We start from the raw sequence: 25,727 nt of genomic DNA on the forward strand, positions 1-25,727 counted from the left end.
CTTCTCTGCAGAGCTGCTGCTTAGCCAGTCGGTCCCCAGCCTGTCCTGCTGTATGAGATTGCTCTGTCCTAAGTGCAGGACTTTACCCTTGTCCTTATTGAACCTCAGTTGTTCTTGTCCTCCAATTTGTCTAGGACTCTCTGAATCCTAACCCTAATCTCCAGCATATCTACTACTCACCCCAACTTATCCTATGTTTTTTTCATATCTTGTTATTTATTTATTTTTAGTTTTGTTAAAATACTGCCAGAAGTTGCAGATGTGCTGCATGCCTAATATCATGCCAAAGCCTGACCATTATGAGTTGTGGGTGCTTGCCAGTTTTTGGAAGTAGACCCTACACATGCATATCTGGAAAAGTTTTCCTTTCCTAGAAACCCACTGGAGGATTTGTCTAATACAAACTTTTGACCTTTCCTTTGTGGTTATACTCTCACAAATGAAAACAAAACTAGGAGTGCACCAATAAAGATTTTTTTGGCCAATTTATTAGCCAGCCATATTAGCCGGTTACTGATCCAATAGCTGATATGCAGCCTGGCAGCATGGAGACCAGAGTCTGGCTGGTAAGTCTGTGGGGGAAAGGGGTGGTATGGGTAGGGCAGATTGAGGCCCCCACAGTGAGGAAGTGGAGCGGGGCAGTGAGGCCCTGCCCAGCCAAGGTGTGGGACGGAGCTGCAGGTGGCTCATCTGGGGGTGTGGGAGGGGTGGGAAGGGGTGCAGCTCTCCACTGCTGTGCACACCACTGGGGGAAGCATGGGGGGCATGTGCCCCCCAGATTTGTGCACAGGGCAAGGGTGGGCTGCCAACTGTGGGCTTAGGGCCATGGGCTGCACTGGCCTTTTCCCAGTAGGGGGCTGGTCTGGGGCTGCACTTGCGGTGGGTGGTGGTGTTGGCTCTGGGAGGAAAACACAGTTGGGGAGGTACGGGGGACTTTGGGGTGGCTGTAGCCCACCCTGTAGCCTCCATCCTCCACCCTGCCACAGCTGGGCAATGCCTACCCCTGCCCTAGCCCCAATCCCTCCTTCACTGGGAGGGGCTCGATCTGGGACCCATTTCTGAGACTTAGCAGCTGGATGCTACTCTCCACACTTCCTGGCTGTGTGCATGCTGTGGCTGTGCGTATGCACATGGTGTTTATTGGTGACAGTATTGGCTATGCTGGCCAAAGAAAGCTGACCGCTGATTAATGTCATTTTTTCTTGTATTGGTGCTGATCTGATACGGACTGATATATCGATTTACCTCTTTAAAAAAAAACCCAAAAAACCAACCCCTCCCAACCCCCCACAAACAACAAAAACCAAACAAAAACCCCCAAATAACCAAAAACATTTGCAACTTTGATTCAGTGTTATTCTGCTTTGCTGAAGGGATAAATATTGATTATAAAAACAAAAAAATTAGAATCCATCATTTATCTTAAATCCTTTTAAAATGAATTTATTGTGAACTCTCAAGGCCTAAACCTCTTGTACTATATTGAAATAACTTAAATAAAGATATGCTTCATCAATGTTAATGTTAATGTAATGTTACTAACTCTTTGCTTAGTAAATCAGTCAGTTTTAAAAGAAAAAAAATACCTGTACATCCTACAAATCTAGGGTCAATTTTTAAATAATAAAACAGCATTTTTAAAAATTGCTTGTTTATACTTTTAATTCAGTTTCCATCCAAATGCAGCTTAACACATCACCTGCCTTTAAAAAGTTAGTAAATGAGATATAGGAGTTTAGGCTGTAGCTGTGTTGGTCTAAGGGCATAGGCAGACAAGGTTCTTTGGGTCAATCTGATATCTTCTATTAGACCAACTTAAATAGTTTGGAAAAACAAAAACCCGCTGTATTCATCCCCTCTCGCCGCCCCCGCCTCAGCCTGTCTTGCCCACTGACTCCTCAGTTTACATCTTCACTGACTGCCTGTCTTGCTGTAGACTAGCCTCTGGCCTCTACTATTCCTTCCATCCAGGAAGAGCACACACCAACTGCAGAGACTTCCTCAGCCTGACAAGGGGGTTTTTAAATCCGAAAACTTGCTAAAATTTTTTTTCCAACTATTTATGTTGGTCTAATAAAAGATACCAGATTCACCCAAAGAACCTTGTCTGCCTAAATGAGATATGGCATTCACTATTTTCAGCCATAATAAAAACGTAAATACTTGGAACCTGACTAAAAGTATATTGAGCATTATAAGGAACAGTAACGTAGTGAATGTTTCATATTCATGTAGTGTATCTTTTATGTTAGCAAAAAGAGTTACACCTTAAGTGCAAAGACTATAGTAGTAGGCAACTGTTGATCCTCTGGATTATGGTGTACATGTAAGAAGCCCTAGTCAGATACCTGATGAATCCATTTTGTTGCAGCCACTCCCAGTTCGAGAGTGACACTCTTATAAGTTTCACAGATCCATATGTTGTCTAAGCCAGTGCTTCTCAAAGTGGTGATCTGCAGCGAGTTGCCAGGAGAGAAAGAGAGATATTTTCAGAAGTGTAACATTGATATGTCATAGCGCCACAGTTTATACGTTCCAACGCTCAAGGTGACATCACATCGTGCGAGGTGAGGGAAGAGAAAGAAACAGCCAGTTGCGCATTTGTGTAGAGCTGTTGCACGCAGTTGCTGCCACTGGCTGAACTGGGCACTGGTCCCTGGCCCACTGGAAAAAAAAATTGCCGGTCCACCACATCAGATAGTTTGAGAAGCACTGGTCTAAGCCACTTCATGTTGAGCTGCAGCCAGTGCTAGATGTTCACTCCAGATTGGACGGAGTTCTGCTCCTCCCAGCTTTCTGCATTGATGCCGAATGACTTCATGTCATTTTTGCACACATGGTGGCACTGCCATAGAGGGCAACCCTGCTTTCTAGAGCCATCTTGAATCTCCTTGTACAAAATATTCTTGCGGATATTGTTCTCTCATTCACCTAATATGGCTGATCGACAGCAACCTTTGCTTCTTGATTGTGGTTTCCAAGTGTGTCAGTCATGTTAGCTCCAGCACCTCTGTGGTTGGTATTCTGTCTTCTCACTTTATTTTCAGGATCTTACCTGAAAATATCAACCAATGACAATGAAGTCTTCCATATTAAAATAACTATAAAGTACAAATAAAAAGCAGGATTAAAATGACTTTAAACCAAGTATGTCTGCTTGATTTAAAACAGTCCACCATTTTGTTTTGCGTTGTAAGAAAACCAAATTGCTGTTATCTTCTATTTAAAATATATATGCAGTGGAAATCTGTCCCTAGAATAGTGGCTGAGAGAGGTTTTTTAAAACAAAATGGCTTTTTGTCAAAATCAAAATCTTTTGTGAGAACGCATCAGTTTTAAAGGGTTTCTTAGTCTCAGCAGATGAAGACTGGGGCAAAGACCCAATGTAGAGGTCATATTTTCATATGTTGTTAACCATTCTGTGCTTGGGCTGAAAGCCTGCCTCCGCTATGCTCTAAGTCTGCCTCCAAGTGTGTGTGTGCCCCATGCACATGTACACTGACTCGCCATCAATATTTTCTGGCTACTTGAAGGCCAGAGAGCAACTGGAAAAGCCACTCTTTAAAATAGTAGGGTTTTGCTCTTCAGCATTTCTTTCCTGACTTGTGTGGTTATTAAGCCATTTCATTTTTACATCATGTTCAAAATAGGCCATGAGCTCAATGAGAAACTATACCAGACTCTTCTGTGCAAGTGATGCCTATAAATGCAGCTGTTAAACTCCATCTGGAAAAGTCTCTGATGCTTACCTTTGTTGAAACACTTTCTAAAAGGTAAATTGATAGGTTGGAGCATAATTTCTAAAACAAAGCACCTTTGCCAGCTGTTTTCTTATCTGTCATCATGGTCCTTCACAGGCATCATCTGTGAGAATTCCTTCCAAGCATTCCTCTTCCGTCATTCGCTTGTTGGTGGACAAACATGAGTAGTCCGTTTGTTCCTAGTTTACTCATCATGGTATGTCCATAGATTTGATTAGCTCTGCCAGTTGAGCTAATTGCAGTAAGACTGTCAGTGCCACTCATTTCCAGCATCTAAGCCCAGGCAGATTTTCAGGTTCTCTCTGGAGAGTATGGATTCCTGGCAAGGTTGCAGATGTTCCCTGCAAACAACTGTGCACCCCCTCTTTGAATCTAACGCTTTCCTGTCCTGTTGTAGGACCTGGTTATGAAGTGAGAAGCAGTTCTTCTCTGTCTCAGTCTCTTGCTCAAAGTGCTGGGCTTCAGTTTTATCTCAGTGGCCTTCCCTAGTGGTCAGAAGGGAGCTGATGCAGCAAAATAAGTCCTCTCTTTACTAACCTTGATGCAGGGCAAGCAGCCGTATCGAAGAATTGGGCAGGCAGTATTCCAGTCCTCACTACCCATTAGTATTTGTACCATGTGTGTTGTGGAATTCAAGTGCTTTAACATTCTCCTGAGTGTTAGGGAGAGCTCTTTGAATGTGCTGGGATATCTCACCGCCAGAGTGATTTATTATGACCTTGTATTCAGATTTGCATTGTAACATTAACAAAGCACTATTTACTCCACAAGCTATTTTAGGGACTGACAGTAAAATATTTCTTTGACTATTTAGTGTATCACTTAAGCACTGGCTGTACTTTGTAGCTAAGAACGCTAGTTTCATCTTTATAAAAAGTTGTCTTATCTGGAAGCATGTTAGCAGACTAGGGGGAGATTGCCTAGTCAAGTGCAGTCTCCCTGGGCATTCTCTTGAGGGAGTCTGGATGAATTTTGTTCTTTGTCCAAGCTTTCTTTTGGGACATGAGTGGGAGAGAGAAACTTTTAAAAACCTTTCAGAAGCCCTTGACTCCTCTTCAACCTACTTATTAAGAGTACTTGTTCCCAGTTGAAATTAAAGTTAATTGTTTGCCGTTAATTGCAAGTTTTAGTTGTTCCCCACTGAATCTCAGTCAGCACCATTTTTCAAGGCTATGATATGAAATAGGAAATTTAGCCTAGAGTGTGGTGGATGTTATGTGCAAGACTGCTATTAAAAATGTGACAGAAGTGGGAGTCTTAAGTGATGACAAAGGCCAATGGAAACACAACTCTTAATTTGCCTCGAATGGCAACATTCAGCTCATTGCCAAACTGAAATGTTCGTCAGTACTAACAGCTCTTCACTGTCTCTGGATGTTAACTGTGCATTTAGGAATGTGCCTCTTTGCAGCACAAGCCAGTTAACTTCAGAAGCTCTGAATGGCCTGAGCTTTCAGAGCGAGTTTCATAGATTTCATAGACATTTGGGCTGGAAGGGACCCTGGAGGATCATCGAGTCCAGCTCCCTGCCCCAGGGGCAGGAAGTCAGCAGGGATCATAGGATCCCAGCAAGATAAACATCCAAATGTGTCTTGAAGGCGTTCAAAGTGAGTGCTTAAACCGCCTCCGGCAGCAGTCTATTCCAGACCTTGGGGGCTCAGGCAGTAAAGAAGTTCTTTCTTATGTCCAGCCTGAATCGGTCGTGGTGGAGTTTGTGACTGTTTGATCTTGTCATCCCTTGGGGGTGCTCTGGTGAACAGACGTTTCCCCAGATCCTTATGAGCACCCCTGATAAACTTAGAGGTGGCCACCAGATCACCCCTGAGCCTGCGCTTTTCCAGGTTTCTGTGGAAAGAAGAATGATAAAATTAAGAGTTTGTACAGTAAGCTAAGTAGAAGACTGGATGTTAGGAAGTTCTGAATTTTAATCCTGACTTTGGCAGTGACTCTTGTTATGACCTTGTCTGAATCACTTAACCTCACAGCTTCACTTTCCTCACATGTAAAATGAGGGAAGTCCTTACAGGCATTTAGAGAAGGTTGATGTGGTCTCAAAGTGCTGTAAAAACAGTTTCTCTTGAAGTAAATGACAGAATCAGAGGAAAAATAAAATGGCATAAATTTTACATGCCTTTGTGTGTCAGTGGAAACCAGAGGGAACTTCCTTCTGTTGGATGAGTGTGACATATAGATTTCTGTAACCCATGTTAACCTGAAAAGGCAGTCTTTATTCCTCTGTAAATTCTAGCAAACTATTGCAAAACTGTACTGGTTGAACTTATTGGTACTTTATGCTCCTTCCCAAGTGGGTTAGTGTGCTCTAGAGCAATATTTCTCAACCTGTGGGTTGCAACCCAAAGGTGGGTTGCAAGAATATTTTAAAGGCTTGTGAGCAAGTGCCAGAAAAATGCACAAAAGCTCAGGTTTCCCCGTGCAGGCTGGAATGCTGCCAGCCTGCACGGGGCTGCTTGGGGCATGGCCAGTATGCAACCAGGCAGGGTTGTTGGAGCAGCCCCAGCAGCCAGATGAAGGTAAGTGTATGAGGAGTGGGGGTTGAAGGATTGGGGAGTGCCAGGGTGGGGAATGGGCAGTGTTTGCATGTGTGCATATGTGGAGTGGATGGGTGTGGAGGGGGGCAGGTGCCTGATGGCACTGGGGAAAGGTGGCTGGGTGCGAAGGCTGGGACGAGGTGCTGTGGGTCGAGCACCAGCAAGGCCTGGGGGGGTGGACCAAGCCCTTGATTTTTGCAAATGGGTCCCAGAATGAAAAGGGTTGAGAACCACTGCTCTAGAGAACTGTATGCACAAGAAAGCAGAAATGGGGTCAGGCTTGGGATAGAAAGACTGAAATGTTACTTTGAATCTGCCATGCTGTAACTGCACTTCTGTGATGAAAGCCACTAATTGTCAGTTGACATAGTAGGATCTCTCCCACAAGGAACATAGTGTCCTATTTAGTCTGACTGTTAAATCCCAGGGCTTGGGAATTAAGTTTCCTAAAACACTGCAACAAACTGAATCACTGTATTGGCAGTTTTTTGATTGCTTGCCTGAAGAAAACTGAAGAGACATGTACCCACTGTTAAGCCCTAACAAGAAGATGCACAACTCACGTTGATCTTATCATGTATCCATGTTTCCAGCACTTGGTCCAGGAATGCAAATTGTGATGCCAGAAATAATGTTGAGGATTTGTTTTTAATAAAGTCAATCTGTGTTCGTTGGCTGTAACTGAAGAGTTGCTTCATTTTTCTGGTTTCATCAGTCTTTTTAAAACATGTGGATGGTAATTTCTGAAGGGGATAGGGTGTTTTGGCATTTAGGAGTGACTGAGAAAGAGGTCAGCCAGTCTGAATTACTGAATTAAAATGTGACCCACGTGCAGTGTGCCAGGGTGTCACCCAAGTGACAGGTGCATTTTTGCTTTTATTTTGACAGAAAGGGTGTTGTTTTGCTCAGGATCTGGAGAAGAAAAGACCCTGATCCTGCAAGTGGCTGTACGCTGGCATGTGCCCTTGCCTATCTAGAGTCTCAGCAGAATTCAGGCGTGTTCTGATTTGAACCATGTCCAGGAGCCAGTAACAACAAGCAGACATTTGAAGTTTAGATTAACAGGAGTGATATATGTTCTTAAGAACTAATATGTTGAAATACACTAACTTTAAATAGTGCTTGACTCCAAACCTACACTTAAGCAATTCTGCATTTTTATAGGGAGGCAAATAAGCAGCATGTGAGATGTCAGAAATGTTTGGAATTTGGCCATTGGACCTATGAATGTACAGGAAAAAGAAAATATTTGCATAGACCATCACGGACAGCACAATTAGCGAAAACTCTCAAAGAAAAAGAAAATCGACTGTTACTGCAGCAAAGGTAAGGTCAGCTAAACAAAAAGCTTGCAGTGCATTGTATATGGTGTGTGTCTAGGCAAGATTGAGGCCTGGTATTTTTTTTGTTTTTGTTTTTTGTGTTGTTTTGTGTTGGTTGTCTTCAGTCTGCACGCCTAACTCATTGGTTTGTTTTTATGTTGAAGGGTGAAGGATATACTTACCTATATCCACAGTTTATTTTGCAGCTTCTCCCTGTCTTAATGTAGGCCAATAATGCAATTAAACAACGGGAGAGGATGAGAGTGCAGTTAAAATGAGGAATTGGGTCTCTATAGCAGAGCATTGTTTTATAAGCTAAGAGAACAACTAGCTGTACTTTTTTTTTTTTTTTTTGTGGTGTAGAGGCAGCCATCATAATTAGAGACCCGTTCAGCAATTCTTTCTTTCATTTTTATGCTTTAACCATAAATGAGCATAATTCAAAACATGGGTTTTCCATATTCAGTGATGAAGAATAAAAGATGAGCAGGTGAACAAGATCTGGATTAACATGTACTGTCAGTTCCTTATCCCTAAAAATATCAGTGGTACATCTCTTTGGATTAAGAGACCTGTTTGCAGCTTTGCCACCTGAGATACCTGGACTGGTGCCACCTACAACTAAGCAAAAAAAAAATCATACTAGGCTTTGGTTTTTATTTCAAGTGCCCTATAGATGGATAGAATTCCTTCTTCTGATTGATTCTCTCAGCTAGCAGAATTAAGTATTTGAACAATTTGTGTTTTATCAAAGTAATATAAAAGGACAGACCATATCATTTTATGCTGACCATCTTTTGTCAGTGGTTTCATTGCAGCTTGAGTTCAACTTTGCTATCAGTAGCAGTAGTTGTGGGGGGTGGAGAGGACAGACATTAACACTGGGAAGGACTAAAGCCTGTTAAATATTGTGTTGTACAGACTTGTTTTAAGTAACAAAATGCTTAATATTGTCAGCCAACTGGAACCCAAATTCTTTAATGCATTCTCATTCTAATTCCACCTTCCCTTTATCACTTGGTTATGAGTTTCTGAATCTTTTTCTTTTGGGGCTGAAACTTTCCATGCCAAGTTCTCTACATGAAGGTAAAGCTTAAGTTTAAGCAAACATGGTGCGGTTTTTTTTTTTAAATAATCTTCCTTATCACAACAAATTTTCTCAACTTTTTAAAAGATTTTAGGTGGGAATAATTTGGGGCTGGAGAGGTTTAATTTGGAATGAAGGTGATCCTTGATGAGATTAACCTTTTTGTGTTCTAGTAATTGGTTTTAATGTAGCAATTTAGGAGTTTGAAAATTATAGATGGCAAAATCACAGTGACTTTTCAAATCTAGCGCTTCTTAAATAATTCTTTCTTGTTCGTGGAGAAAAGAGGATGGATGTGGTCTGAGAAACTTATACTTTCCTTTTTGAAAAAGGAATTAGACAGGAGTGCTTAATTCAGCATGCAGAATGTCTTATTTCTGTTGTGATAAAGTGCATGCAAAAATTGGGAGTATTCTTTTGGCTTTTAATTAAACATGCACATGTACACAGGGGCCCAATTGGAGCAGTTGTGTCATCTGGAACATTCTCAACTCTTGACACACGATAGTCTTGGTTATTAAATAGCCAAATCTATGCAATCTGTTCCTACAGAGGCAAACAAGTCCAGTTGTCTGAGGTGGGCTGACATCATGAAACAGTGTTTTCACCCTGATTCTGCTAGTGAGAGAATAATTATTGGTTTAGGTGGAAGGTGTGGGATTTGAAAAAAGAACTTTCAAAACTCAGTAATTCTATTCATGTAGTCTTCTGGGACAAAAAGATCGTGCACTTTGGTGTTAAGTTTACTACAGTTTGAGGCAGCATTTAAACACGTTTCCTGGCTGCTATCTCTTCAGCATATCAAGTAATGCAGAATAGAAGGTTTGGAAGATGGAAGTGAATTGAGGCTGAAAATGTAAATATGGTTAAACATTGGCAGAAGTGTTGTGAGTAAAATGAGAATGGAAGAATTGAAAAGTTGTTTTTTTTTTCTTTTTACTAGAAAGAGTAAATGTTTCTAAAAGACCAAATTGTTTATAACCTGTATTGGAATGTGCTTTGTTCACCATATTGTGAAGCTGAGACGTCTCACACTTTTATCTACATCCTGGGCATACACATACTGACTTCTTTATTGGCAAACAGTGTCACAACTACTGAACAATGAAGAGGCTTTACAGGTTTTAGGCTGATCACTTTCAAGTTTTGTGCAGCTTCATGTGACATTATATGCAAGCTAATTAATTTATTTGCATTTTTGTAATCAGTCTACATAACTTGTACTCCAGCTGCATATGAAGGAAGGAGTATGAATTTGGTGCTCATGACAAGCTGATGGAATTAGAAGTCTAGGTGCATCTACAAATCTGAAGTAGGAGAAGCATCTCACAGATGTCACCCACCAGCTTGCCTCTGTGGAGAACTTCATCTTGGAGCTGCAGAAGCAGTTCACTGTCCATGACTTCTGAATTTCTTTGTTGTGTCTGTCACTTGGCGCATAATATAATCATCTTGTAATGTGGAAGCTGGACATATGACACCTCAAATTTATCTTGTATAGGGGCCACTAACTAACTGCAAGTGGGGAATGTTTTTTTTAATCCCTACTGTGTCCACTGGGTTTGCACTGATTTCCTACAGTTAAAAGATCTCTGAAACTAATAGTAAAACCTGGAAGCATCCAGTCCTTCAAGTGCTAAAGTTATGTTTTCAAGTCTGAAGCTTGTTTTTTTTCTGTAAAGATAAAGTTGTTAAATAAAGTTCTGATGCTTTTCAAATTGCATAGGCAGAGTTGTCTTTGCCTGCACTTAAAAGCAATCTCTGCCACTCCAGGCCAATAGTATTTCCTCCATCCTCTCATTGAAGGGACAATTCACATGAAAATCTAGGCATTAACACAACATTCAAAGGTATCTCCAAATCCAGGGTTCAGGGTTTTTTTCAATAAAAAATTTGCCACAGCTGTCCCAGGGGCTGGCACTAATTTACAAATATTTTTTCTTCTCGGGCCTCAACTAAGTTTGATCCCCAACTTTCCAAGCCTCACCCCAAACTTCTACTTTAGTTGGAGGAGTAAACTTGTGGCAAGAAAACTTGCTCCTCTCCTGAGGAGCAGTGTTTAGAGGTGGCTAGGAGTGGGGAAGACAGCTGGCTTATCATTAGGTTAAACAATTACTTTGAAGAAAAAACTTAAACTGGTTTAGGTGTAACTTCCGCCCCTAGCCATAATGCCCCTGGCTCTGGGAGTGGTAGAATATGATACACCAGAATGTTGCCATGTGAAATGATGGATCTGTCTGGGTCATCTAAAGAAATGGAGCCTCTATCTGGATTGAAAAACACAACCTTTTCCCTCTTGTGTTACAGGACTTTTCACATTTCCATGGAGGCACTAGACTTGTAAATCTTTGTATGCTAACTGCTAAAGAGGGACAGAGATCCATTCTCTGTTAGGATGGGTTAAACCATCTTATGTCATTGAGTCCACTTCTTCTGAAGGGTAATCTGGGTACTAATTCCAGCTCTGTTCAGCTTCTCAGTTTATCTCTAAAAAAGGATGTAGATGTATATCATCTAAAGTAGGGCTCTTGGGTCTGGATCAGTTCACTTGTGAAGTATACAAGGAATATCATTCACTAGAAGAGGTAGGTTATGACTTGTTGGTTTTTGACTTGTACAGCTCAGTGTATCTTCCCTTAGGCTACAGAAGACTGGATGAGGGAAACGCTTATATCCAGAAACATCATGTTTTAACCCTTGTGGGAATGAGTGAGCCTGTAAAATGCCCAAGTGTATTGCATGAAGTGTGACATTAGGCACTCTACATTTCTTTTTCATGTTATTATTGGTAGCAGGAATATGGTTTTTGAGGAGGCACGTCTATTAAAATACAGCACTAGTTGCATTGAAAGAAAGAAAGGGGAAGAAGCATGCTTTTGCAATTTCTATGGACAAGTTCTAAGTAAAAACCTTACATGTTCATGTTTTAAGTGATATGTGAGCAACTGGATTGTAAAGAGTTTTTTTTCCTTGTATTTTGATTTTTCATACTATTGAGCCTTGAGTTCTGTTTTTTAAAGGATATAATTCTTGTTCCAGAAAGACCTGAAGTACATGTATATAAGCCCCAAAGAGGTCAATGGGATATTAGGCATTTTTAAATAAAGCACATGCTTAAGTGTTTTCTAACCAGGAATGAGTTTGCTTACATGCATAAATGCTTTGCTGAATGGAAGCTTTGGTGCTGTCCTGCTGTTGGCAGCATGACAAAATGGAGTGCTCATGGCCAACTTGGCCCACAATTGATATTTTTTTGTTAAAAGGATTTTCGAATAGTAAGAACAATCAGAATATCTTCATGGGATATTTATAACACCAAAGGAAAGTGTTTGTTAAAGAAGCTTTCCTTTAGAATCCAAGCTTTCTATCTTTGTGAATGCATGAGAACCTGAAAGGGAAATGGCTAGAAACCATGAGTAAAAATGGACTAGTTTGTCTTTAGATTGACACTGGTCACTGTATTTGTGTTGAAAACTAAATTTGATTTTTTTTTTTAATTTTGTTTTTAAAAAAAATATAAAGTATTGCTAATGTAAGTAAAATTAATTTTTGCCCACTTTCTTTTGTCAAAATGACAGTGTTCTTTAAAAATAGAGAGGGGGGGGGCATCTAAAATATGACACATTTAACACAAAAGGTAAAATGCCAACTGAGAGCAGATATAATGGCCAAAGTTCAGTTGGAATCATTACAACACATTGCTCACCTTTTTTTTTTCAGTGGGATGATGATTTTCTAGTATAAACCTTGGCTCCACTGTACATTTATCTACTTAATCTTAATCTTGATTAATGGCATTAATCAAAGCCATTGTTTTTCCCCCTTTCAATTAGCACTGGAGAAAGTACTGCAGAAAGGAAGAACAAGAAAAAAAGGTATGTGGGGAATAATGAAAACTCTACAGTGCAGTGCCTAATCTTGCACTGACTCTTGTGATAAGTTATTTGGAAGAGGGGGTGTTGGAAATTAAAATAAAAATTATAGGATTTTATTGTGTTTAATCTCTTATAGTCCAGAAATGCATATATGTAGCATGATTTAACTTTCTCCTAATCTCCAAACTTCAATTCTTTGTCCCCAGTTGTTCTTCTCCGTACCCTTCCCTTAAATAGTGAAAATATTCCTTTCTTTGGCTGGGCAGGTATTAAGTATGTTTCAAGTAACTAAAAAATGGTGCTGGAGGAAGAGAGAGATAACCATGGGGGACCCCTGCCTGCTCTCCCAGCCCCATCAATGGCTGCCCTGCCTGGCCCTAGCTCCTGGCTCTTGGTGGGGAGGAAGCCCTGCACTCATTGGCTCCTGCTTGGGGGGAGGGGACACAAATCCCTGCTGCCCCACACTGCCCTGTGCTGCATGGGGGGGGCTCTGCCATGAGCCCCCAGAAGCCCTGATGGCTTCTGCAGCAGCTGGTGAGTGCAGGGCTTTTTTAAGAGCTGGGGCTGGGCAGCCGTGGGGTGGGGGCTGGGAGAGCAGGCTTGGTGCTTGTGGCAGAGCCCCCCCTACAACAAAGGGCATTTGGGGGGCAACGGGGATCGTGCCCTTGCCTGGCAGGAGCCTGCGAGTGTGGGGCTTTTTTTTTTAAACTGGGAGCTGGGGCCAGGCAGGGCAGCCATTGGGGCTGGGAGAGCGGGTTGGGGTATGGGGACCTGTTTGACTTGGCAATTCAGCTGATTCATTGGCAGCCAAATCTCCGAATCGGATTTGGCTGAATTGATTTGGGACCGTGATTCAGATCACCAAATCGAATCACTGTCACCTGAATCGGCCGAATCCGAAGTGAATACTAGCCGCTTCACACAGCCCTAATGTGATCAGGTCCAATACGCGGTATCAGAGATCTACCTAATTTAGTGCGCCTTATATAAAACGGATGCTGTTGGTATGTTGTTGCAGTAGAATTACAAAATCTATTTGGAAGGCACCAAAAGCATCACACAGCAAGGAAGAAAACTGTCATATTTAGAAATAAATATTCTAGAGCATTATGAAATAGTGCGTTTTTCACATCACCTAAGCTGTATTTGTTCCTTCCTGCTCTGAGTTAAAGGTTTGCCCCAAAAGTTGATGTCTCTTTATAAGTAATGTAACTGACTATTTCATCTGAAATCAGATAGCTGTTTCCTCTTTCTGCATTGTCCCTTAGCATCCCAGTCACGTGGACTTTAGATGTTGCTTTTAAGTACTCACCCAGTTGTCTATGTAATTGATCCAGATTATTCAAAATACCTCATCCGCATTAAATATAATCTGAATTTCATTTCCCACAGTGGGCATCCTCCACCCCAGTATTTTTGAGTTGGAAAAAAAGATTCCAGTTGTGTGTTAAAATCTTAATGATGCATAATTGCATAATGGATGCATTCACCAAGTAAAGATACCAGCCCTCAGTAACGATGACATCCTAGTCCCAAAATGTAAACCCCCTCTTTTTTCCTGTAGTTCTGTTTTGTCATTTTAAGCATTGTCAGAATATTTAATGATATCTGGGGTGCGTGTATATATTTTCACTTTACCATTATTAAAATAGGTAAGGGATAATTGTTGAAGATGGAAACAAGAATGGGGAGGAAAAGCCTGCTTCAGGCAGAATCAGGTCTGGAAAATTTCAGCCCAAAAGGTGAATGTTTTTGAGCTTGTGTAAACATTGTGGTGCAGTTGTAGCTACAGTAGGTCTGTCTGGTGACCACTGTAGCGGGGAGAGCCTCTCATCTGTCCTTTTAATGCTTCTTGCAGGTGTAAGAGTGTGACTAGCTCCAGCAGCAGTAGCAGCATCAGTTCAGCTAGTGAGTCTTCATCAGAGAGTGAAGATTCCTCTACTACTTCTTCGTCCGATGATAGTGACAGTGATGAAAGCTCTTCCACTTCCTCATCCTCTCCATCTTCAAGTAGTTCTTCTTCTTCCTCAGACTTCGAGTCAGATTCTAGTTCCTCCAGTAGCAGCAGCACCAGCACAGACAGTAGCTCTGAGGATGAACCGCCGAAGAAGAAAAAGAAGAAATAGCGTGGTACAATTTAGGACTGTTGTTATGAATGATGACAATGTCATTTTCCAAGGAGGTTTTGAATACGTTATTGCCAAACAGTTCAACTGGTCGATATTTCTACAATTAAAAAAACTTTCTAAGTGTTTTACAAATTAGATCGTAGGACTTAAAGTTAGTAAATGGCAAGCGAGACTTACTGAAAGAGTATTTTTGTGGTCAATCCTTTCATAGGAAATTTTACTTTTTTAGTTTAAGAATCTATCAGTCAGATTTGATTATGTGAACTAAGGCCCAGTAACCCTTGTTTACATGCTGGAAAGCAAAAGCTTGTTTCAGATCATGCTGTGTACTTCATATACCAATTCTGCATTTACAGCAGTTTAATTTATGTTTTGGGAAATCTTATAAACTAGCTGGGGGAGGAAGTGGAATGACAGTTTCTAACCTCATTGGCCACAAAGTGCTAGAATATCACTACCATATCTCAAAACTGAATGCGGCGTTGCACAGAAGGTGACTTCTACCCCCTTTTTAATGAGTATATTATACTTTGCTGCTGAGCTTTTCTCAGACGGCTTTTCCTGATGTTTCAGATCAGATATTAATTGCAACATATAAAATTTTTATTACAGCTAATTTGTTGGATAAATTTGCTGTTTGTACTGTACAAAGGCTTTAGTGTTTTCAACTTTGCCTGTTTCTGAGCTCATGGAACAGTAACATTCTCGGAGACAAAGAATGTCTCTTGCACCAGCAGCATCTGAATAAGACAGGGTATGGGGGGAGGACAATAACTGTTGCTGCTTAGGAGACTCATCCTTGTGCCTTTCTTATGAATTAAATGTATGCTAATGAGAGGAGCTAGTGTGGGTTTTTTCATGACTCGCGCAGCCATCTATACAAAATATCGGTCGAGGAACCTAGCAAAATGATAGGAACATAAATGAGGCACTATTTTCAAGGAGAGAGAAGAAGGTTATTTTCATTGGAGTTTGGTAAATAAGTCACCTTTAAATATAGCTCCCAAAAGGAAAATGTTTCCCTTTTACTATTTTTGCAAAAAACTGTTGTGTAGTGTAAGATTGCCAATTTGTGTTGTTGGGCACATGATGACTGGCGGTATAGTCTGCAGTATAAAATGATTGCTTGGATCTGTCCATTATTTTTAAATAAAAGTGTGTATGTATATGTAAAAATAAATAAATAAATAAATAAAAAAAATCTAGCATGGAAGGTACAGGTTAGGCAAAAAAAAATACTGCAGGATATTTCTTGCTAGTTGTTAAATGGAACTAATTTGCTATTGTGGTAAACTAAGCAGTTGGCATTAGTCATTTAACTTGTGATGCGGTCTCCTTTTAAATTTCTTATTGACAGAGTTCCCTTTTTTTGAGAGGGGGCCCTCATGTGAAAAAAATGGTTTGGGTAAAATATAGTAATTAAACTATTTTTTATATTTTTATGGAAAGGGTAGTGTGTAGAATTTACTTTGGAATAAAATGTGCTTCTATTTAAATGTTTGAAAATATGTTGTGTGTTTTAGTCTGTAATCATTTATATGTTTTACAGAACTGGCTGCAGACTGTAAATAAAACTACCAGGAAGTTGTTTGAGTCATTCTAGAGAATGTATCATTTAAATGGAAAATTTAATAAATTATTAAAAGCTATTTGCTAAGTTTATGTTCATTTGAAAGTCCATAAGGTATAGTATATAATTAAGTTGAGGTTACTAGGGAGAATAATTTTAGAAAATGGGGGGTATTGGCAATTAGTTTTATTGTAGGCTTCATAGCCCTGTCTACTCAGCCCAAATAGACTGGCTGTCACTTGTTAGAGCAAGAGTAAATCCTCAGTAGTTCCTCAGTTAAATGGCACAGTTGGAACAGAGGCTTTACTGGAAGGATATGTAAGTTATAGCATGGAGGGAAACAAATTCAGACTTCTGGTTAACGACCTAAGAGTTGGCAGCAAGGTAGAGATGATGAGTAGGCTTGGCAGAATTTGTTTATTTTTTTAAAAATAATTATTGACAAGTAATAGCAATGTTTATATTTAAGCATTTAGTTATATATTTTTTTAATTTAAATTTTCAGGATTGCACAAAATTAACTGCGTTTAACTGAGTGCCATGAGCAACATAATTAGTGTAGAGCTGCCATCAGTCCTGGCTCTGCTCATCCACAGCTCCCTTGTCCACTTTGTTACTTCCTCTTCTTTTGTTCCCAGTCCCCTGGAATTCATGGGAATTGCAGTCCAAACTGCAGTCAACAGGGGTCTGTAGGACTGCTCCCTGTGTCAACACATACTCCATCAGCCATAATTTTTCTTATGTCCACTTTCTATATATTTTGATTATTAATGATGGAAATATTTTTTGCCGGTCTGAGCATGAGGTGAAATCGACATTTATCAACGTTTACCAATGTAAAGATAGAATCCTGCCAAACCTAATAACTAGGGAAGTAGAGGGAGGTTATGGAGCTGCTGAGGAGGCTAGGGCAAGAGGCTGGGTGATCCCGTGGAGTGTGTGGTGAGAGAAGTGGTTTGGCTGCTTGTCTGTTGTGGGATAAAGATAATATCTCTTGCTTTATAAGGGATGGCCTAGGTATCCTGCCTCCTGAGATGCTTTCATGTCCTACATTTTTATGATTTCCTGATCTTAACGGCTTTATGACAAATCAAAGCTGATTTTTTTTTTTTTTTGAAGGTCGCTAGTACAGAGACCTGCAGTCAGTTCTTCAGTACAAAAGGCACAGCTGATGATTTACTTTAGTGTATATACAGCCTGCCTGTGTGCTGATGCCTTGGAGTGTTCACAGCACTAAATCAATTAGACTCACTGTAGTGGGACTGGATAAGATCAGAATGAAAATGGCGTTGAGTTGCGTCTAACTACCCGAATTGGTGTTACCAACAGTGGGAATTAAAAAAAAAAAAAAAAAAAAAAAGTAAATGTCCCAGATCTAAACAAGGTCACTGACATATTTTGTATTGGAACCTGCTGTCAAGTCACAGATGCTTTAACAGGTCCTGAGTCTGTAGCTAGTTTAATGATAATTGTGTGTGTGTGTGTACACACGTACATGTAGGTGTGCATATCCATTTCTTTCACACTATTTTTGCCATTCTTTGTGCAAATAGGTTGGCTTTCTTTTTCTTTGGCAAAAGGAGGAATCTTTCTTTCTTTTTTTTTATCAAACCTCTTGGATTTCCTGGACAACTACAAACACTGTGCAGAGGTCACAGGCTTGGTCTTATAGCTCTGTTCCTTAGCATCCTTCTTCAATCAAAGGACAGCTAAGAAACCTGTCCATTTAAGATGGTCTCAGCAGGTGATACAATTGCTAACAAGGTATGGAAAGCCAGATTTAACTTGTGGTCTGCTGTTCCCTGTAGTGGGACTTTAAGGAGACAGCATGCTATTTCTTGGTACCTTACATTGTCCAATATCAATCAAATAGTAGACTGTGAAAGGAGGTCTCTCAATTTTGTCTATTCCCCGAAAAGTAGCTGCTGCCTTTTTAGATTGCTCACTCTCAAACATGGCATTTCTGCTCCATTCAGTTTCTTTCATCCTATCCATTTTTATTTTACAGGGCAAAAAACTGCCAGGCTGCTCATTGTTTCCTGTTATTCCAACTCTGACTTGTTCAAATCCTGCTTCATTATTAAAAAAAGGGGGAAAAAAGGTGTACATCTCATTTTGATCCTACAGGGAAAGGTATTTCTTTAATTACCATATTCCAAGGCTCCAGGTTAGCCACAAATGATCATTAATTTGCAGAGGGCACTAACTAGAAATTGTTGTATTTACTTAGCAGTTACTGAGGCTTGTACTGCTTTACACAGGCTTGATTTAATCTTCCCTATTAGGAATAAAACTGCCATTGCTAATTGAACTGAAGCAATTGATGCAGTCTAGTGGAAAAACAGCCTCGGGGAGAAGTGTCATATTTCAAGGGAAAACATTGCTGACTGACAGAAGAGCAAAAGAAGGTAGACAACTTGATCTTCCAGTCTGAAGGCTTTTTAAATCAAACATCTGTCAAAGCCAGATGCATGGTTTTGGGTGCCTTAAATAAGAGCACGTCATAACACAGTGTGTGTATATATTTTTAAAGGAGAGTTGTGCACTAATAAATAGGACTTTTACTATACAAAGAGTTCATTTACAATCTTAATAGAGATTGTTGTTGTTACTTTGATAATGGTATTCACTGCTTTTGAGGGAGAAAATAGCTATATGCTAAGTTGTCTTAAATGCACAAGATCAGTGACACCATATTTTATTTTGGAAACTCAGTTATAGTAAGCTGAGAAGTTACAGAATTTTCAAACTAATGTTGACACTTAAATTATAATGTAGCTTAAAATTCAATACAGTTTTTCACACATCTTGAAGCTCTTACCTCAGGATGGCTCTAGACTTGAGCTCGCACTGATGCATCCTTTTATGATTTTTCACATTTGAAAGGTCTTTTCAACTATGATAAATGGCAGATGTGGTGATGTCCACAGCTTTATTTCATCAGATGTCATGAAAGATGCAGCTAACATGCAAAGAGAAAAAAAATCTGAGCTTTTCACTGGAATCATGTGACAGAAAGGGAGTTGCTCTGATAGTATAGTGATGGGTGTACCTAGATTTTGTTACTACCACAAATTCATTATTTAACTTGTTACATTGTCTTGTGAAACGTATGCCAAAAGCTTATAATATACTAAAATTGAGATGTTAAATCAATAGAAATAAATCGGAGCTGAGGTTATTATAATTCCCTTTTATATTATATGCATTATAAGTGAAAGTCCATGCCTCTGCAGGCTTGGACCTCATACTTTCATGGCGCATGAATGCTGATCTGGTGAAAGAATGGGCTTATAGATCAAGGCTTTCATTGACGCTAATGCTTCATTCAGTTCTCGCTCCACAGAATCTAATGGATGGAAGTATACATCAAGACAAAATTGTTACCCTACATCAATGTAGACCATGTGAAGGAGAACCTTGAGAAGCTGGATACCTTCAAGTCAGCTGGCCTAGACAGTTTACACCCCAGGGTACTTAAGGAGCTGGCAGGCATCATAGCTCAGCCACTGGCATGGATTTGCGAGAACTCGTGGCAGTCAGGTGAAGTGGCCAACTATCAGAAGGAGGCCAGTGTGGTGCCTACCTTCAAGAAAGGGAGGAAAGTAGATCCGGGGAACTACAGGCCTATCAGCTTGATCTCTATCCTGGGGAAGGTCTTGGAAAAAATTATCAAAGAGACCATTCTTGACAAACTGGCTGATGGCAACATCCTGAGGGATAGCCAGCACGGGTTTGTTGCAGGTAGGCCTTGCCTGACCAATCTCATCTCCTATGACCAGGTCACATATTACTTGGACAAGGGAGAAGAGATTGATGTCATATAATCTTATTTTAAAAAAGCCTACAATCTGGTGTCCCATGATGATCTCATGGAAAAATTGGCCAACTGTGGGCTCGGCTACCTCACAGTCCAATGGCTGGGGAATTGGCTGCAAGTTGAGACTCAGAGAGTGGTAACAGATGGAAGTAAATCATTGTGGTGCGCCATGACCAGTGGGGAACCCCAAGGTTCTGTCCTATACTCTTTAACATCTTTATTAATGATGTAGGCATTGGTATTGGAAGCAGACTGGCCAAGTTCTCCGATGACACCAAACTTTGGGGTAAAGCATCCACACCTGAAATTAGGATGGTGATCCAGCCCGATGTAAACAGGGTCAAAAAATGGGCGGACAAAAGCCTGATGGTGTTCAACACCGAAAAATGCAAGGTACTTCACCTTTGGGCCGGGGTTGGAAACCCACAGCATGCTTATAGGCTTGGCAGTGCTACGTTTGCTAGCACCACGGCTGAAAGGGACTTGGGGGTCATGATTGCCCACAAGATGAATATGGGCCACCAATATGATGTCGCAGCTGGCAAAGCAAGCAAAACTCTGGCTTGCATCCCTAGATGCTTCTCAAGCAAATCCCAGGATGTCATCCTCCTGCTGTATTCGGCCTTGGTGAGGCTGCAGCTGGAGTACTGCATCCAATTCTGGGCTCCACAATTCAAGAAAGATGTTGAGAATCTTGAGAGAGTCCAGAGGAGAGCCATGCGCATGATCAGAGGGCAGGAGAACAGGCCTTATGATGAGAGGCTGAGAGCTATGGGACTCTTCAGCCTGGAAAAGTGCAGGCTCAGGGGGGACCTGGTGGCTGCCTGTAAGTATATAAGGGGTGTATGTTAGGATCTGGAGGAATGCCTGTTCACCAGAGCCCCGCAAGGCACAACAAAGTCAAACAGTCACAAACTCTTCCAAGACCTTTTCAGGCTGGACATAAGGAAGAACTTTTTTAGTGTCTGAGCCCCCAAGGCCTGGAACAGACTGCCTCCAGAGGTGGTGCAAGCACCCACTCTGGACTCCTTCAAAGACACCTTTGGACGTTTATCTTGCTGGGATCCTTTGACCCCAGCTGACTTCCTGCCCCTGGGGAAGGGGGCTGGACTTGATCTTCTGAGGTCTCTTCCAGCCCTATTGTCTATGAAATCTATGAAGACGCTGTGTTAGTGAATCCAAGGATTAAATGGGACATGGAGAATACGGTGTCCTCTCGCTCCTAGATGTAGTGCCATTGGAAGGACAAGAAGTTCCCTTGAGGGTGACACATACCCTCCTTGGTGGGGAACTTCTATACGAACGCTTGTGTTGTGCCTGTTTTGAAACAGGAAAAGATCAAAGTGGAAGATTATGAATTGGCTGTTTTACCACCAGAGGAAATAGCAGTCAACCCAAGACTGGCACACAAGTAAATCACTTACCAACTGTTGCTGTATCCTGGAAATATGCTATCATCCCCTTAGACTGACTGAATCTCAAAAGAAGTTTAGCAGTTCTTTAGTGGCAATTCCTTAGATAAGCTATACAGATATTTAGAACTTGTGCACAGATGGAAATCTTGGGTCAGTTTAGAGATGGGGACAGTCTAGGAGAAAAAAATAGTAATCTTTTGGAGGTTAATATTTAAGATCTTTCTAGTACTCATGGTAAAGGGTTCTGGTTGTCTTGAGACTAGATCAGGGGTGGGCAATTATTTTGGGCAGAGGGCTGCTTATTGAATTTTGGCAAGCCATCGAGGGCTGCATGGCAGGCAGCCAGGGGCGAATATGTATTAATTTTCTAAATTTTTTAGGGGCCCCACGGGCCAGATAGAATGGCCTGCGGACTGCATTTTGCCCACCCCTGGACTAGATGATATAACAATGAGCTGGCAATACGGTGGCTGAAAAGCCTTTTGAGTATGGCTGTGCAAAACGCCTGCGTTTTGTATTCAGTTTTGGATCTGGCCGTTTTGGAGGACAGTGATTCGTTTAGGATCACTGTCCTGTTTCATTTCAGCTGAATCTGTTTTGAACAGGCTACAAGGGAAGCTTTGCACAGCCCTACCGAGCTGGGTGGGGTTTGGGGCCAGATGCTGCAGGGCCCCAGTGAAGAGCAGGACGGGGCCATGGGTGGCTTGTCCGGAGGGGAGGGAGGGCCGCTGCCCTCTGTGCAGGTGAGGAGACCCCTGCGTGGATCTCTGATCCATGTCACGCTGAGTCGTGGGGCAGGGAAGCAGCACAGAGTGGCGAGCAAGCCCGCTGGTCCCCGCCATGTGACCCGGCTCTGTAAAGAGTAGAGATCTGAGCTGGAGTCTCCTTGCCACTGCTGCCTGCTCTTTGCTGCCCTGTCAATGTGGGGATGCGCAGGGTGGGCAGCAGCAATAAGGAGACCCACGCGATCTGGCTTTGCAGGGAGCAGAGATCTGGGGTTGCACAGTGGTGGGGAGGAGTCGTCAGTGCAGATATCTGTTCCTGTGGAGCCAGGTCACGTGGCAGAGATTCCCCAGCTCTTCCTGGGGGGCATGGGCCCACAGATCTGCATGCCGGGTTTCAGCAGGCTGTCGCTGCAGGCTGGGGCCAGTGGCAGCACCTCAGTCTTGTTGGCACTTGGTGCGGGCTGCGCTGAGTGGGTGCTGCTGGCCCCAGCCTGCAGCGGCATCCTGCTGAAATCCCATGTGCAGATCAGGGGCCCGCGCCCCCCAGGAAGAGCTGGGGAAATGATCGGAGAGCTGGGGGAAGTGATTGGAGAGCTGAGGAATTGAACCAGGAGCTAGATGTCAATATCGGAGCAGTCCTTGTCCCCCTCTTTCCCCTCCCTCTTAGCTTTTGTTTCCCTGCAAGCCCAGCTCCGAACTCCCAAAATTTTCTGAAACATTTTGGAAGTGTTTTGGAGCCTTCCATTTCAATTCGGATTCGGTGTTTTGGGCGTTGAAACGACCTGAAACACCTCTGAAATAAAATGGCTGCTAAAATTTTGCACAGCCCTACTTTTGACGTCTATTGATTAAAAAGCCCTATGCAAGAGCCAGATGGTATTATCTGCATGTTTATTACTATGCATATTGTTATACAGAAATAGTATTGATTAGTTATACATTACGTCTTATTTTGGACTTAAACATGCATAGCTATAAGTAGGGAAAGTGAGATAAAGTAGAAGAAAGTAGCCTTTTGATAAACTAAGTAATGGAAATTGGTCTTCATTCCAGTTTTTTACCATGGCTTTGGTAACTAAGGAATCAAGACCAATTGGTCAAAAAAAACTCCCAAAAAAACAAAGCAACAAAGCTGGCAACAGCTAGTGGACTTGCCTCAGGTTGTCAGTGAAGCCTTTAACTGTTCATTATGCCTAGCCAGAGGCAGCAAGATAGTGAGCAGTTCTAGCAGGTTGACTGGTTCCCTATGACCTGATAACTAACACTTCAGGCTTACATCAATATTTGGCATTGCCTTAGAATATTAGTAACGTAGAACGGTCTCAGCCTGCCTGTAATTTAATAAATCCAGAGTTAAAGTATGAAAGAGCCTGATCCCACCTTACATCCTTTTCTGTGTTCCTTAGCGTTGAGGACACATTGTGACATCCTGCCCTTCCAGAGGATACGGAGCATTGGTATACTGGAGAAAATGCTGGGCTCTGTACTGAAGCAGAAGTCCCATTTAGTGCAGATTAAGCAACCACCAGCTAGGTATGCCTAGTCCAGTAGTTCTCAATCAGGGTGTTGCGACACGGGTGCTGCTGCTGCGGTGTTAGTGGCCAAACGAAACTACCCTGCATGCAGGGCTTTGACAAGCGTGTACTCCTGCTCCATTAGGGCTCTCTGATAACCCTAAAGCAGGTAGCCCTTCCTGATCTACCCCACTTCCCCCCACCAGCTCATGGAAACAAGAGGCATGTGGGACAGTCCCACCCACATGCATCAGTTTATGGATCATGAAGGACTACAGCCTGAGCCAGCTCTGTCTACTGTAGGCTTATGAGAGCCCTAATACAGTAGGAGTGTGCATAGGTTTGGACTGGCTTTGCAGCAGGCTTGCAGGGCAGTATTTTACCTGGAGACAGCATCACCTGGTTGAGAAGCACCAAGGTAAGTTGAGGGAGCACCAACAGTAGTTTTCAACTGAAGGTACTGCCACATTCAGAATAGTAGTGGAAGGATGCTGTGCTTGAAAAGGCTGGGAGCCCATGCTTGGCCACTGTGCAGAGGCCACCTCCCAGCTGTGGGATATCACCAATCCTTAACCTACAGAAGCAGTTTTGGGCTGTTGTGTATGTTCCTAGGTTACTCCCTCTCCTCCCAGCAGGAACAGACTTGTGCTCCTCTGCCGGCTCAGCAGGTGCAAGTCAGCACAGAGCAGGATGGGGCATGTCAAATCACCCCTCCTCCTCTCCCTGAGAGCAATAGGACCTGATGTGGGGCAACAGTGTGAGTGCTGCAGTGCCTTCGGCTGAATAGGACTACATGGTTTGTTTAGGGGGCTCCATCCTCTAAATGTCTATTCATTTACCACTGTAAGGGAAAGGCCAACAATAGCTGGAAGCAGCAAATCATCCATCAGGGCCCAGTTAGCAGGAACCCGGAAGCTCCCAGAAGGCCGCTCCTGCCGGGTGTCAGGGTGACCTCAGTGTTGCCAGGTCTTAAATATTGAATTATTGTATTGGAAGTTCAAAACTTTTGTATCTGCTGGAAAGCTATAGTACACTGAAAAATACACAAATAGAGTCTTATTTACTCTACGTTGCTTGCTAGAACTCAGCAATGAGGGAGAGCTGGGTTATCACAGTTGAAGCGTTACTTTTTTTATTTTGAGGCAAGCGGTTGCAAGGAAGTGCTGAGCCCAACCCCCAAATTAAGTGACTTGGATTTTGCCTATGTTGGATTAATGAGTTGCCTCAAAAATCACGGTATATTTCGGGGGTGTATTTGCTAGCCGCATTGGTCTGAGAAAAAAAATGCAAAACTCTTAAGTGCAATCAGGACTCGTAGTAGAGACAATGTCTTTTATTAAACCAACAAGATTTTTGCAAAAAAAAAAAATTTAATTTTTTTTTTGCAAAAATCTTTTATTAAACCAACAAGATTTTTGCAAAAAAAAATTCCTTCTTGAAAATAAAATTTGTTTCCCCTAAAACCTTGTTGGTTTAATAAAAGATACCATCTCTACTCTTGAATCCTGATTGCCTTTTCATTTAGACCAGTAACTGCATCCCTAACGCAAAGCTCTAGAGCTCTTGCGATTTCGTGCTCGCGCTAATAAAAGGTGTCCTCTCTGCACCCGGAGGCGTGGGGTCCTGCGTGTCGTCACGGTGTACGGGGCCCGCTCGCACGAGAGCTGCCAGGAGCGTTCACACGCGCTGATGAGCCTACCCCGGGTGTGCATCGCCCGCAGCTACACCCCGCCCCTGCAGGGGGAGCCCGAGCGCGGCAGCCTGTCACATGATGGCATCCGGGGGGCGGGGCCTCGCGCTCGGCTCCTTCCTCGGTCACGTGCCTCACCCCCTGGGCCGGGTAGCTGTCACGTGACCGGCTGCGCGGCGCGGGGGCCGCTGGGTAAGCCCGGCTGCGGGAGGAGCCCGAGGGAGGAGGCAGCGCGAGCGGAGCGGACGCCGCGGGGGCGCCGAGGCCGAG

At 42.3% G+C, this 25,727-nt stretch overlaps 1 protein-coding gene across 2 annotated transcripts in view; it reads left to right on the forward strand.

Moving 5' to 3' along the window:
* ZCCHC10 (zinc finger CCHC-type containing 10) overlaps window positions 1–16,368 on the forward strand; it is a 19,659-nt gene extending 3,291 nt beyond the window's left edge. The window contains exons 2-4 of one of the 2 annotated variants that reach the window (XM_019535021.1): window positions 7,475–7,636; window positions 12,553–12,594; window positions 14,453–16,368. In XM_019535021.1, coding sequence (XP_019390566.1) covers window positions 7,475–7,636; window positions 12,553–12,594; window positions 14,453–14,720 — 472 coding nt within the window. In that variant the 3' untranslated portion in view covers window positions 14,721–16,368. The remainder of the gene's footprint in view (window positions 1–7,474; window positions 7,637–12,552; window positions 12,595–14,452) is intronic. The other variant, XM_019535022.1, reaches the window with a different exon arrangement.
* The last annotated feature ends 9,359 nt before the right edge of the window (window positions 16,369–25,727 follow it).

This window comes from Crocodylus porosus, unplaced genomic scaffold, assembly GCF_001723895.1.
Source record: "Crocodylus porosus isolate Cpor-Errol unplaced genomic scaffold, CroPor_comp1, whole genome shotgun sequence".
Taxonomy (NCBI): domain Eukaryota; kingdom Metazoa; phylum Chordata; order Crocodylia; family Crocodylidae; genus Crocodylus; species Crocodylus porosus.